This window comes from Periplaneta americana, chromosome 7, assembly GCF_040183065.1.
Source record: "Periplaneta americana isolate PAMFEO1 chromosome 7, P.americana_PAMFEO1_priV1, whole genome shotgun sequence".
In the NCBI taxonomy this organism is placed as follows: Eukaryota; Metazoa; Arthropoda; class Insecta; order Blattodea; family Blattidae; genus Periplaneta; species Periplaneta americana.
The window spans coordinates 33,861,268-33,877,520 of record NC_091123.1 but is presented as its reverse complement, the minus strand read 5'-3'; the positions used below and the strand labels follow the sequence as shown (position 1 = coordinate 33,877,520).

At 35.1% G+C, this 16,253-nt stretch overlaps 1 protein-coding gene across 2 annotated transcripts in view; it reads left to right on the top strand.

Moving 5' to 3' along the window:
• Nucleotides 1-16,253, top strand: part of LOC138703045 (UDP-glycosyltransferase UGT5-like) — a 53,186-nt gene that overhangs the window by 13,042 nt on the left and 23,891 nt on the right. For both annotated transcript variants that reach the window (XM_069830580.1, XM_069830581.1), the window contains exon 3: nt 10,859-11,040. In XM_069830580.1, the coding sequence (XP_069686681.1) occupies nt 10,859-11,040 (182 nt within the window). The remainder of the gene's footprint in view (nt 1-10,858; nt 11,041-16,253) is intronic.

The window sequence follows — 16,253 nt, the reverse complement described above, 5'->3', positions numbered from 1 at the left end:
AAACAACATCTAAGACATCGGGATGTAATCTGCTGTAGTATGGATGTTGTGTAAGTTACAAGCGAGGTAAAAATCTGTATACTCCTGCCATCTGTTGAGATGTTGAAAAGCTTACTACTGCATTGCTCTTAGAACTGCTGTATTCAGAATTTCAAGCATTTGACTGCCATCAAATTTATAACAATGTGTTATTGAATTTCGTACGTAAAAACCGAAATATATTTAATTTATATTCACACAAATATAAAACCAAAAGCTCAGATAACACACTTGTTAAAATTGTTTCATAATTTTGCCAGTCAGTAATGTGCAGTTTCTTAAATGTTTGTGTGAATGCTTCATTTGGACTGAGGATTAAAATAACTGGCGTATGATCGTAATTTAAATAATTCATATAAAACAACATCTAAGACATCGGGATGTAATCTGCCGTAGTATGGATGCTATGTAAGTTACAAGCGAAGTAAAATCTGTATACTCCTGCCATCTGTTGAGATGTTGAAAAGCTTACTACTGCATTGCTCTTAGAGCTGTTGTATTCAGAATTTCAAGCATTTGACTTCCATCAAATTTATAACAATGTTTTATTGAATTTCGTACGTAAAAACCGAAATATATTTAATTTATATTCACACAAATATAAAGCCAAAAGCTCAGATAACATACTTATTAAAATTGTTTCATAATTTTGCCACTCAGTATGTGCAGTTTCTTAAATGTTTGTGTGAATGCTTCATTTGGACTGAGGATTAAAATAACTGGCGTATGATCGTAATTTAAATAATTCATATAAAACAACATCTAAGACATCGGGATGTAATCTGCCGTAGTATGGATGCTATGTAAGTTACAAGCGAAGTAAAATCTGTATACTCCTGCCATCTGTTGAGATGTTGAAAAGCTTACTACTGCATTGCTCTTAGAGCTGTTGTATTCAGAATTTCAAGCATTTGACTTCCATCAAATTTATAACAATGTTTTATTGAATTTCGTACGTAAAAACCGAAATATATTTAATTTATATTCACACAAATATAAAGCCAAAAGCTCAGATAACATACTTATTAAAATTGTTTCATAATTTTGCCACTCAGTATGTGCAGTTTCTTAAATGTTTGTGTGAATGCTTCATTTGGACTGAGGATTAAAATAACTGGCGTATGATCGTAATTTAAATAATTCATATAAAACAACATCTAAGACATCGGGATTTAATCTGCTGTAGTATGGATGTTGTGTAAGTTACAGGCGAGGTAAAAATCTGTATACTCCTGCCATCTATTGAGATGTTGAAAAGCTTACTACTGCATTGCTCTTAGAACTGCTGTATTCAGAATTTCAAGCATTTGACTGCCATCAAATTTATAACAATGTGTTATTGAATTTCGTACGTAAAAACCGAAATATATTTATTTTATATTCACACAAATATAAAACCGAAAGCTCAGATAACACACTTGTTAAAATTGTTTCATAATTTTGCCAGTCAGTAACGTGCAGTTTCTTATATGTTTGTATGAATGCTTCATTTGGACTGAGGATTAAAATAACTGGCGTATGATCGTAATTTAAATAATTCATATAAAACAACATCTAAGACATCGGGATGTAATCTGCTGTAGTGTGGATGCTATGTAAGTTACAAGCGAAGTAAAATCTGTATACTCCTGCCATCTGTTGAGATGTTGAAAAGTTTACTACTGCATTGCTCTTAGAACTGTTGTATTCAGAATTTAAAGCATTTGACTTCCATCAAATTAATAACAATGTGTTATTGAATTTCGTACATAAAAACCGAAATATATTTAATTTATATTCACATAAATATAAAACCAAAAGCTCAGACAACATGAAACAACCTAAATGTAACACAACTGTAGCATATAATCACAGTATCAACTTCGCTCCAAGGATTATAGCAAGATGACAACGAAATTCCCAAACATACAATTTGCTACTCATTCTTATTTTAAGAAATCAATTTAAAAAATCCTTGTTAGAGAGAAAATTTAAAGTTCAATTATTGTGATATCTGGTTTTTCCTTCTTATTTTTTTCATTTAATTATTACTCCATTATTTAATAAAATGTCTTAACATTATATGGAATGTTCCCTGTGCAACAATATGTAACATTGTTTCTGGGGGTGCTAGAGTGTTTTATATAAAAAGCAATACGTATCTTTATTCTGGCAATAAAGTATTACTACTACTATTATTATAACCCGTCTGACGAAACATTGCAGTTTTCAGATGAGGGCGCTCGTGTGTCGCGAATGCGATCCGCTCAGTCTCGATGCGTGGCGAGTCAGCTGGAGAAATGTTGGTACAGTCTGACAATAAAAACATCAACAGCTGTTATGAACGTAATCAAATACAATTACCAATACCACAGTTGAATTTACTTTTTCTGTCATGTACGGTATATATACACGTACTTTATTCCAGAAGTAGCTGTATGCCCGAGGCAGAGGTCTCAATTTTATTTGCACTATCAGTTGAACTGTGCTGCCACCTGGTCTATCATAATCCATTTCATCTTCATCACCTCTTCGTCACTACACACAATGCCTATATTTATTACTACCCTTTTTATTTCCTCTTCCATTAACGCGTCACGACGCCAATATTCGTCTTCGATATGTTTAACAGATTGGCAGCATTTTATCCAGACTTCTTTGCTGATTTCGTTTATTGATTGTGCGGTCATTTGTTTCAAAACTGACAGCCTCCAGAATGTATCTTTTCCGTCATTAAACTGTATCTTTTTCTTAACAGCATTCAGAAGCTTGCGTAGGGTTGGAATTTCTTTTCTCTTCCCATAAAACTCCAACCTCCAAAAATGTTCTGCGGATGACACATTTTTTCAAAATCATCAAGTACAATTTTCTTTGGATGTAGTCGGCTTTCATCAGGAGTTGAAAATTGTCCTCCAATGCGCTTTGCTTCCTCACCTCCTTAGCTATAATATGTTTTGTTCTTTCACTCTACCCCATCGCCGTTGCTGTTCTTTTCACAGCGTTCGTTAATAGAATGATCAGACCTTTCTTTTTCTCTTCTTTACAAAATTTTAGCACATTGTATATAATATTTCTGCTTTGCGAGTGTAAGACTTCGCGTGACGAGTGTCTCGGCGGAGTTTCCATTCGCTCTTGTGTACACACACACTTCCGATACCGACTAACAGACTGAACGAACTGAACTGAGGCATTTCTTTACTGCAGCGCTGTGCATAGTACGTCAGAACAGGGTGACGTAATGCAGTATCGATCGCATATTTATGTCCAAGCTTACTCTACCTGCCGTCTGCAATGATTCTTCAGACAGGTTATATTATTATTATTATTATTATTATTATTATTATTATTATTATTATACTTTTGTGGCGAATTTCTGTACCTTCTTACAAATATACTACAAAAGGATGTATTGTGGCTTGGCAGTTGTTCCAATGCATACCTTGTACTGAATCTTGTATTACAAAATAATAATTTTGAGAAAAGTCTGCAATAGCTACGTAATTTTCAGGTTGTACATTTTCTTTGCATTCCGTAAAACTTTCTGTGCGCAGCCTTCTAGCACACGTGTACGTGTAGGCCTACGGCCGCAAACGGTTCATTATCTGGGGATTGTGAGCCCGAGAATGCCTTCGGAAAATAAATTGTCGCAAATGTATGTATGTAGATCCCACATTTTTAAATGCAGTAGTTTACAGATAATACATCAGGGAACAAGGCTATATTTTTTTCAGATTTTTAGCTTGGCTATTTAATTAGTAATTTTGCTTCGAAAAAGAAATGATTAAAAATTAGGTCAAATTTTAAATTGATTTGTTATAGGCATGAAGTAATAAAAACTATTGTATTTATGGCCGGTTTGTCCAACTCCGGTTCGATTCCCGCTGGGGCTGATTATCTGTTTGGGTTTTTCCGAGGATTTCCCCAACTATAAGGCAAATGTCAGGTAATCTATGGCGAATTCTCGGCCTCATCTCGCCAAATATCATCTCGCTATCACCAATTCCATCGACGCTAAATAATCTCGTAGTTGATATAGCGTCGTTAAATAACCAAGTAAAAAAACACAAATAGAAAGAGAGTTTTCCGTTCGAAATAATAAGAAAGTACCCACTTAATTATTGTTGATTGCAATGCTTTTCAGTTTATCGCTGATTACAATAACTTATATAATTTCGTTTTATATACATAATTTACATTTGTATAATGTGTTCTGTTTGTTTTAAATTTAATTTTAATGTCTAGCCTATATTTGTTATGTAACTTTCTTAGATCTTAGTATTTCTTGTAATAATACTTTTGTTTAATTATGTAATATGTGTGCGTCTAATTACGCTCTTTGGTATTTATTTATTTATTTATTTATTTATTTATTTATTTATTTATTTATTTATTTATTTATTTATTTATTTATTTATTTATTTATTTATTTATTTATTTATTTATTTATTTATTTATTTATTTATTTATTTATTTATTTATTCATTCTGGTGTAGTTAAGGCCATCAGGCCTTCTCTTCCACAACACCAGGAATACAAATACAATAACAGAAATAAACAGAAAAAAATACACTATATACAAAATAGAGTTACACAAGAAATAAAGAGACAGAGAAATAAACACTATAAACAATGTAAAGCCACACAAAAATATACACAGGTTGCAGTCACACAAACTTTAAATGAGTGATTAAGTATCATAATTAATTGTATCCTAACTAATTAGCTAACATAAACAAGAAACTTGCAATTTTAATCTAGATTAAAAAAGAAAAAGAAAAAAAAACACAAATCAATACTTCTAGCAATACCTAAAAAGCATTAACTAAGACAAAATTTTCCAATTTAACTTTGAATTGTGATAAAGTCCGACAGTCCCTGACGTCATTAGGTAACGAATTCCAGAGGCGAGGTATTTCTACAGTATGGGAAGATGAGTATAAAGACGTTCTATGATGAAGGATAGAGAGAAGTGCTTGATCTCGGTTTCGAAGAGTTGTAAGAAATTGAAAGCGCGATAACAGATAATTCGGAATAGAAGTATGCATGATTCTAAACAGAAGAGACAGTGAATGTATTGTTCTTCGTTCCTTCAGACGCACCCATGAAAGTAACTGGAGGGAAGGTGTTATATGGTCAAATTTACGAGTATTGCAGATAAATCGTATGCACACATTATGAACACGTTGTAGTCTCTCAGCTAAGAGTGAACTTACATTAGTTAGCAAGGAATCGCAATAATCAAAATGGGGCATTACAAGCGTCTGAATAAGATTCTTTTTTAGACTAAGTGGTAGAAATTCTTTCATATGAAACAAGGAGTGAAGTTGATAAAATATTTTTTTTTGCAAATATGTGTTACTTGAGTGTTCCAATTTAGGTCGCAATCCATAAAAATGCCAAGATTTTTAACTGTTTCACTGTATTTAACAGTAACCCCATTCAATATTATATGTGGTATAGTACTACTATCAAGAGTGCTTCGTAGACGATTATGTCCCATTACGATGGCTTGCGATTTCTTTGGATTTAATCTTAATCCAAATTTGTGTGCCCACATCAGACATTTACTGAAAACACTGTTTGCCGTTGTGTACAATTTGTTGTAAGCTATCAACCGATTGTATCTGCAATATGATAAACGATACGAAAGTACCTAAACGTACCGTTATCTCCTTTCCACAACCTTAAGCATATAGTTTACGTTTGCCTAAGTTGTTTTAAAATGTGACCAAACACTGGTCTTCAGTGATTAGTGCTGAGATTTATATACGCTAAATATGCACTTAAAAGTGCGAAAATATGCATATGAAGTCTGACTAGTATAATATGTAGCTAATCGGCGGTGTATGCAATGGAGGGGCAAAGGAACTGGTCACTCTACTCCTTTATCTCTTGGCTAATTGCCTTATACGTAGAACCTTGTTGGTAACACATGTGAGGCTCAGACCTGTCTTCGGACAGTTGACTAAACAACAACAAACAACATATACACTAAAAGTTGAAGAACTATACTCCCGTCGCTCTAATTTCCGGCAGCCAATCGCGTTGCAGGTCGGCTACATTTAAACGTGTGCGTCTTGTGATTCGCTGATTCATTTCATAAGGCTCGATAGTACTTAATATAATCGCCCGCCATTTTAGCTCTTTCGTTGGCGTTCGCAGAAAGCACACGAAGACGTTATTTGCCGCTCAATTATTTGCTGAATTACATTGCGTTTGATTTATTATTATAGGAGCTACGACATGATAATATTTAACGGTGTGGCAAATAGATTCCTCGTATGGTAGCTCGGCAACGTAAGAACAAAAATGGCGAACGATACTACCTACCTAGACTTTATAGAGCTTTCACTTTCTAAGACGTAAGCAAAGAGGCGGAGTCACGCCGGAAATAACAGCGTCGGGACTATAGCAAACTTACTATAGTATATAAATTGAATCCTACAAAAAAAGAATACAAGCTCTACAGAATGAACCGTAAGTCAGTCATTAATTTCAGGGGGTTATTCTTTGAGATATTTCAAACAAAAATGTTTAATACAATTTTGCTCGTTATCGCTTCTTTTCCAGGAAAAGAAATTGTTTTATATGAAACATTTCATAGCATGTTTTTGGAAAGCCATTGGTTTAATTCCCAATATACTCAGTCAATTTAAGACAGCAGTGTATTATGATAATAAATGATTGATAGAATTTTAGTTTTGTCCTTTAAATGCGGAAAAATTTGAACCCAACAAATGTAACATTTTTCAATTATTTTGCAGAACGAAAAGTTACATTTGTTTGGATCAAATTTTTGCGCATTTAAAAGACGAAACTAAAATTCTTTCAATCTCTTACTTTAAACTGACTGAGAATATTTGAAATAAAATCAATGGCTTTCCCAAAACATGCTATGGAATATTTAATATAAAATATTTTTTATCTCGAAAACGAATAAAAAACAAACAAAATTGAAGTAAACCTTTTTGTTTTAAATATCTCAAAGAATAACCACCTGAAATTAACGATATTACTTACGGCTCACGCTGTATAGTTGGAAATATTCAAATTATTGGGCGTAAATAAAAAAACAGTCACTTTAATTTTTTCAGTAGTTATTCTCATATTCGCTACTGCTAATTTAATTGAAACCAATAATTCTTTACATAAGCTGCCCACGATTTTCCTCTACAAAATTTGTTCTGAACTCCATGTGACTTGCGGAATACGTACACATCACCAAAATTGAGAGCAAAACACTGTTTTTAAATTTGCACAAGGAAAAGTGGTAGACCAATTCATTAATGTATCACTACGCCATCTATAGGCTACAAGGAACATCAAAAGAAACACACCAACCTCGACGACCCTGTCGACTATACTGTACTCGTACATTGGAATCTCTACCCAAAATACACACCTTAAAATAGTTTTCAATTCAATTTATTAGGCCATTAGACATACAGTAATAGGCTTCGTTACAGATACATTGAAAAATACTCCTATAATCAGTAACTTTCATATGAAACAACGAGTCAAAGTCAGGATAAAAGAAGAAATGTCAGAAGGCAGCGAAAGGGGGAGAGCAGTATGTCAAGGATGCCCTTTATCACCTACCCTATTCAACATCTACTTGGAGAAATTAGTGAAGAACTGTTTTTAGAACATGGGAGGAGTGGTAGTAGTAGGAGGAAGAAAAACAAAGTGCATAAGATATGCTGATATGGCGTTGTTAGCAGAAGAGGAGACGATACCAAGGGATATGCTACTGGTGTAAAATGACAGCTGTGTGCAGTAGGGCTGAAGATAAATGCAAACAAGACGAAGACCATGGTCATAGGAAGAAAAGTAAAGAAAGTAAGCTTGCGAATTCTAAATGAAGCAGTAGAGCAAATAGCTTCAAGTACTTGGGGTGTTCTATAAGAAGTAACATGAGCTGCTGCCAAGAACTCAAAAGAAGAGTAGCAATGACAAACGAAGTTTTTACTAGAAAAAGAAGCATCTTCTGCGGACCTCTGAAAAAAGAACTAAGGAAGAGACCAGTGAAGTGCTTTGTGTGGAGTGTAGAATTGTATGGGGCAGAAACAAAGATATTACGACGAAGTAAAGAAAAGCGACTAGAAGCATTTGAAATGTGGATATGTAGAAGCATGGAACGTGTAAAATGGACAGACAGAATAAGAAATGAAGCTGTGTTGAAAAGAGTGGGCGAAGAAAGAATGATACTGAAACTGTGATCAGGAAGAGGAAGAGGAATTGGTTGTGTCACTGGTTGAGAAGAAACTGTCTTCTAAAGGATGCACTGGAAGGAATGGTGAACGGGAGAAGAGTTCGGGGCAGAAAAAGATAGACGACATTAAGATACGTATATGAGGAGACTAAGAGGAAGGCAGAAAACAGGATAGTCTGGAGAATGCTGGGTTTGTAGTGAAAGATCTGCCCTTGGGCAGAACACTACGAATGAATAAATGAATTAATTGAAACAGTAAAATTTAATTAAAAGCAATGAAAACACGAAATATTTTGAAACTCTAAAAATTAATGAAAACATTTCACACTTCTTGTAATAACTGTAACAAAATGTAAATAAATGTAGGCCTATTTGTTTAAAAAAAAAAGTCATCCAAATTTTTGTTAAAGAACACACCTACAGAGTAAAACGATTAATTAACCAACTATACTACTGGATGTTCAGTTCAAAATGTGTCTTGGCTCGCTGCATGCCGTCATGTGGCTAGCTGATGAGCCTAGAGAATTCAATCTTCCTACACTTCCGCAGCTCAGGTGTATAATCTAAGAGGCAGAGAAGTTGGCTAGCAAGTACGGCATTCATTCTAAAGAGTACGTGCCGATACGTACGTAACGCCGGTAGTGGCAGGAATGTGAACTGTTTGGAAATACGTACTGTCGAGATATGGGGAGAGGGTTAAGACGATTGCTTACGTATTTGTTGACATTAACTTCGACGGTCAACATGGACACGGAGCATTTGATTTGTGTTGTGGAATGTTACCATACGCAACCGATGATAACAAATACCCTGCGTACGACTTGCCGGCGCAAAACACAGTTCGAAAGAGGTTATGGTAGCACACAGACCGTACAGACCGCCATCTGTTGCTACGACGTTCAAGTTATACCGTACACATTCTCAAGTTCAGATTGAAGAACGCCTTAAATAATAGGCAACTTCTCTAACATATAAACTGAAACTCGCTTCAAATCGGTGACCCAACAACAGTGACGTCATGACACACTTTGAAATGAACACCCAGTAGATAAAATTAAAATTATTACTTTCAGCTCAATTTTAGTAATTTGTACGTATTCCCCAAATTCAAATCAAGAAGTTACCAATAAATTTAGTCGAAAAAAAACGCGCTTATTTCTTTCCTTTTAAGTTATTTTACATGTAAGGTTTTGCGTGATTTATAGTTGTATTTATCTTAACGGTGTTTAATTTTTATTACTTATTCGCAGTACAAAGTTTTATTAATTTATGGAAATTTGATTTGGTAATTTTCATTTATTATTGGTAAAATTTGTGCCAGCATCCGCGCTATACAATGGACTATAAGTGAATATTTTTGGTAAAATAATTACCATATGTTTTACCAAAGTCCAGGAAACTATAAAAAAAAGTTTTAGCTAAAAAAATTTAAAATACCGCTCGCATGAAATGTGCTCTTAATGTCGAAATATGCACAAACGTTTAAAAGATACATATTTACACACGAACAATTATGCGTCTATCATCTTAAGTAAACATAACATGTAATTACTAAGTTCCATTGAGATATCCAGCTCTGGTACAAATCTGCATTTACATTATACAGTATTTCTAATCACTAGTAATAATGGAATAATTGTGGAGTTTGTTAAAGCTATGACGAGAAAAAAACGGGAGAACTGTGAGAAAAACTCTCCCAGCCTGGCTTTGTTCACCGCAAATGTACCTCCGCCAACAGCGAGATTTGAACTCGGGTCCGCGGTCTTTATAAGCCAGAGCTCTGCCAAGGGAGCTACCGAGACGTCTCTGAATTTTGAGTAACATTTCAAATTAAATTTCAGACTCACTGAAATTACTACTCTGATGATTCATATCCGTTGTTGTGTTTCAACTACTGGGTGTTCATTTCAAAGTGTGTCATGACGTCACTGTTGTTGGGTCACCGATTTGAAGCGAGTTTCAGCTTATACGTTAGAGAAGTTGCCTATTATTTAAGGCGTTCTTCAATCTGAACTTGAGAACGTGTACGGTATAACTTGAACGTCGTAGCAACAGATGGCGGTCTGTACGGTGTGTGCTACCATAACCTCTTTCGAACTGTGTTTTGCGCCGGCAAGTCGTACGCGGGGTATTTGTTATCATCGGTTACGTACGGTAACATTCCACAACACAAATCAAATGCTCCGTGTCCATGTTGACCGTCGAAGTTAATGTCAACAAATACGTAAATAATCGTCTTAACCCTTTCCCCATATCCCGACAGTACGTATTTCCAAACAGTTCACATTCCTGCCGCTACCGGCGTTACCGTACGTATCGGTACGTACTCTTCAGAATGAATGCCGTACTTGCTAGGCAACTTCTCTGCCTCTTAGGTTATACACCTGAGCTGCGGAAGTGTAGGAAGATTGAATTCTCTAGGCTCATCAGCTAGCCACATGACGGCATACAGCGAGCCATGACACATTTTGAACTGAACACCCAGTATATCACTGCGTTAATTGAATATATCAAAGAGCTGTTTTAGATATTTATTTATCGACTGGCTACAATTTACTTTAAAACAGTAAAAAAAACTAAATACATTCACAGCACAGTATACTGATGTAGAGCGTATTAATTTTTCAGACTCCAGTTCCTAACTATACAGACGTGGATATCTCTTTCTCATACGCCAATTTTAAAGCCTCATTAGATTTCATGAAGATGAATACGATTTCTCCATACATATATTTGCAAGAAGCAGTTCCCTATGTGTCACAGCTAATGGACAAACAGCTGAGTTCTCCTCCTATCCAGGAGTTCATAAGGTATGTACAAATGTACCACACTTATTTTTGCGATTACCGAGTGCTGTACGATAAAAAAATAATAACAACGTCGAAAGTAAACGATGCATCCATGAGATTATTAATAGTTGATCTGGATACAATATACAGGGTGTAACGAAATATGTAGGCAAAACTTTAGTTATGGGTCCCTCATATGTAGGGACCGCATTTTTATGTAATATCAAGGTGTGAAATATGTACATATTTATATAAGAAAAATAAGCTGAATATGTACCAAAATATGTAAAATCATGAAAATATGTAATAACAATATCTGGCAGGTATAGGATAGGTAAGACTCTCCAGTTGTGATTTCATAGAGCATCCGACTTTTTTTTACCGCACACTTGACACATTACTATTTTTCCATTTGTAGTGAAAGCTTCGTCCATCGCAATCCATGATTTTATTTTTATCGTTAGGGTTGAAGAAACAGGGGCCATTTTAGTTAGTTAAAAGCAGTAGATAAACTCACTTGCACTTTATACGGTAAGTACTAAAACTAGAGAACTGAGTGAAATGAATGACACAACAGTCCTGCAAGTACTGTTTCACTGTATACTATATTAGGAGAAAATAAGAGGAGATGTGGGACATATGCATTTTAGCTGCTCCCTGTAAGAAAGAAAGTACCTACTAAAATCTCAAACTATAGGCATTTACAAACTGTTGTTTGAAAAGTGACATTCCTGTCTCATTCAGAAGGGTAGGATTATTCCAGCCGATAACCATACTTAATATTTGCTCGGAAAATCCCATTTCCGTATAGCTCTACTAAATTTAAAATAAAGAGGAAAGGCAATAACCTGAAAAGCTATTTATTTTAATCTTTCAACATCTTTCCAGTTTGTTCCTTTACTTCAGCTTCTTTTCAAAAGTCGACTACTTTATTGCGGCTCATGCCACACTTGACACGGGTTTTCCCTGGAAGTATTAGGAAGAGGGTGGGTAAGGTTGCAAATTGCATGGGAACGGCTTGTTAAGATGTGTGCAGAACAATTACAGTTCGAGACAAATCATGTCATCCTCGTCCCACTCCACCGCATGAAGGCAACGCTACTTTCTGAGTGATTTTTACAATACAAGGTAGTTGTATGAGGAAGGTTACCTTTTGTTCACTCATATTTACAGTGGGTGGTATGGGGTGAGTGCCTCTATTACTTCCTGGAACTAAGAATGTTATGTTTCGACCCGAAATATATCCTTTCTTGGGTAGGTAAAAAGGCTTTTTAAATCTGTGTATTTAAAATTGTAAACTTCCCCAGCAGAAGTTTTTTTTTTTTTTTTTTTCCTTTTAGAGAAGTAAAAATGAATAAAACCCCTAAATATGTAGATTTATGTAATACCGAGCCATAATATATAATGTGGGGTAAATATGTAAAAATATGTAGTAGCAAATTTTAATATATTAATGGTAATTACAAGATTCGCAAAGATTTGTTATTTATATACGGTTAGGTTGAAAGGAATATATGTAATATGTAATTACATAAAAATCCGGTCCCTACTCATATGTATAGAACAAAAAATGGTTATATCAACATGGGTCCGGAAATGCTTGGTTTCTGAGTAGGTCTTGTAAATATAATCATAGTATACTCCAGTAGGCATAGTTTGTTTGATGGAATAATTTTGATGTATTCCGCTTATATTTCCTAAGATGAACTGTTCGAAAGTTCACCTTCTCTCTGAATACAGGCCGCAGCTTGTCTAATCGAGATCCAAACATGCCCTTAAATTTCTGGCATAGTTCTTACTGCCTCTCAACTTGCAAATCCGCTCACGGAGAGTATCTTTCTTATCAACAGAAATCAAATACGCCAACGACGTTAAGTAATGGATAGGAGTCTGGTGAACATTGAGGCCAAACATTTTCGGCTCACGATGAGACGAGCTGCGGGCTGTATTCAGGTAGATGGTCATACCATCTAAACAGTGGCGTAGCGTCAATGTAAGCTAAAAAGCTCAGCTCCCCCAGTTAATAATAATTTCATAATAAACCTGCAGTTTATGGTCAAAATTATTTATTAATTTTAATAGAATCTATATTTACGCGCTAAATATTGTGATGCGGCAGCTCAGGATGATTTGTGATGCAGCAGTAATCAAGAAGCCTGCACACACCAGCTTCCAAGCAGACTCATTCTTCTGTGTAACCCACCCCGCAGATTTTCCATCCCTTTCTAACTAAACTACACTGGTCGCAAGGCTCGCAAGAAGCTAGCTTTGACATTGAAAATTAGTAGTTTCCGAGTTATCCCTTTTCGTCAGTTGTGTTCAGTTGAAGTGTTAGTGTGCATTGTAGCTGATATAATAAATGATGAGTGAAATAACAGTTCCTGACACCAATTTACTAGAATTTTTTTAGGACAATTGTATTATCAAGACTGACTTACGAACAAAAGTGTGATCTAAAAAACAAATGACCGATTCCCTTGCTGTTACTGGACACACTCAAAATACAGACGCATACTTACGTAATGATACTAATACTGTATTTATTGACCGTTAATATTGTGATTTATCTAAGTATGACAGGGAGTGAGCTAATGTTATACGTTTACGTTTATTTGTTAGAGATACGTGTAAACCGTGAAATCGCATTGTATTCTTCACCTGACATAATTAGGAACATTAAATCCAGACGTTTGAGATGGGCAGGGCATGTAGCACGTATGGGCGAATCCCGAAATGCATATAGAGTGTTAGTTGGGAGACCGGAGGGAAAAGACCTTTAGGGAGGCCGAGACGTAGATGGGAGGATAATATTAAAATGGATTTGAGGGAGGTGGGGTATGATGATAGAGACTGGATTAATATTGCACAGGATAGGGACCGCTGGCGGGCTTATGTGAGGGCGGCAATGAACCTTCGGTTCCTTAAAAGCCATTTGTAAGTAAGTACCATTTGAGGTCATGCCTTATTGGTGTTACGAGGTTCCAACCAATCTTCGACTGCTGACTTGACATTGACTACTATTTATTTTAAAACTATATTTTTGTAATACGTTTTCTCATATTGCATTAAAGACAACTTGAGTTAGCTTCCCCTGCTCAAAATTTCATGCTACGCCACTGCATCTAAAGCAGATATGCTCATTCTCTGACTCGCGATTACGTTCTGTAATCACAACCTTCGAATGTAGAGCGTGCTGTTCCTCGTTCGAAGCTCGACGGATGACTGCAGAAGGCAGTTCAAGTACTTAGTAACGTACGAACGACCATTCCGTACAGTGTGGGAGGAAGACTACTTTTGTTGTGCGTTCGGTGAAAACGTAAAGTGTTTATTATGTTGTAAAGTTCTGTTAGGAATACTACTGAGCAACATAAAATGACATTATACGCTCTGCCATCCAGAACATGCCGAAGTGACAGGGAAGCTGTTTTCTGTAATATGCATTCCTTTAGCAAAGTTATTATTATTAGTCTATTATTATTATTATTATTATTATTATTATTATTATTGTTATTGTTATTTTGGTGATTTTATTCCAACAGATATGATGAAATAATTTTTCAGGGGCGCAACGTGCACTACAGCTTCAAGAATTGAAAGCACTTCATGAAAGGCCAAGCATTGAAGAGAGTCGAACAATTCAGAGTCTATGTTTAGAAGCAAGTTATGTAGTATGTTGGGTGAACTTGTAAAGAGATCTATGGTGCCTGAACAAAATATAGTTAATTATATTTCTGTATTGGAACAGCCCAAATGTGAATTCACAGAACATAGATTTAGTGATTTTAGATGTATGGAGAGTGATATTAATCTTTTTGTTAATCCTTTCATAGTAAATTTAGTACAGTTCGTGAGTGAAGTTCCAGGACGAGTTAAGTGATGTACGAAGTCTCGTAGAATTCAGAATTAAATGCAGAGAATATGACTTGACAAGCATAGAAATTTATTAAAAAATGATCCAAACGAAATATCACAAGATGAGCTTATTCGCTGCCACTATGCAAGCTACCTTCGCCTCGACATATGTGTGCGAACAATTATTTTGGAGAATGAAGGTTGCTAAATCCAAAAATCCAAACATAGGTCCCGATTAACAGATGAACATCTTTTGCACACTGCAGTAAATTCGTTGGAAATAGATTTCCGATTACTTGCAGAAAAGAATCCACATTTTGCATAGGCCGCAATGTAGGGTGGTATATGAAAATAACATTATCTATGATATAATAGTATCATAACTATATAAAATATAATATAATAAATGATGTAATAACTGAATATTACAATGTATACTCTTTCCTTTTTCAATTTCAGTTTATTATACGTATTTGTAAGAGGGTGTGAGCGATGGCATGGGCGGTGCTGCTATGTAGTTGAGGAGCCCAGTCCGTAGACTATGTGTGTTATGCAGTGCAGCATCATCCGTGTAATCGGTGCTTTTACAATTTTGAGCATACCTGATCTAAAGTAATGTAAACAGAATGCATCATAATAATTCCAGCTAACAAACGTACTGGAGTGCACTATGATCATTAGGGATCGGATTTATAGGTTTTTACCTATTTTTTTCCTTACTTCTAAACTCACAATTTCTCAGATAATTTTCTCCGAATCATGGTCATAAAAATCATAGCCTATATGTAAATTCTGATGAACCTAAAAAAACCTAAATTGGACTTAAGAACTAAAAAATCTAATCATAATTAATATGTATTTTTATGCTCGACCATGCCGAAATGTAGTAATTATACACCTGGTAGCAGCCCTTTAATGGACCTCATTAAAGTACACCTATGCATTAAAGTTCAGGTTTTCCACCAATCAGAAAACACCATTGTAGCAATATGAAAGCGCAAGTATCGATTATTCTCGGATATACAATCGAAAGACAACTAGCGAAACGTCACGGAGGCCGAAAATCCAATACTGTCGCAGAAGATTATGTTCTGTTACTATAATAATTAGCGTTAATTGTAAATAATATTCAAATAAATTCAATTTGTCATCTCGTTTTTCAATATCTAAATCAATTTCCAAGTTATATCAAGATTAATGTTCATTTTACTCTCTAGATTATATCAAGGTCAATGACATTTGTTCCTCGGAAAAAATCAATACTTTCGCGTCTGCGCACATCTCACAATTTACTAGATATTGCACAAAGTCACTTCCGCTCTCCAGTCAGATAACAATAATATGAATACTTATGAATAATTTCAAGTTAGAAATATGGTCGA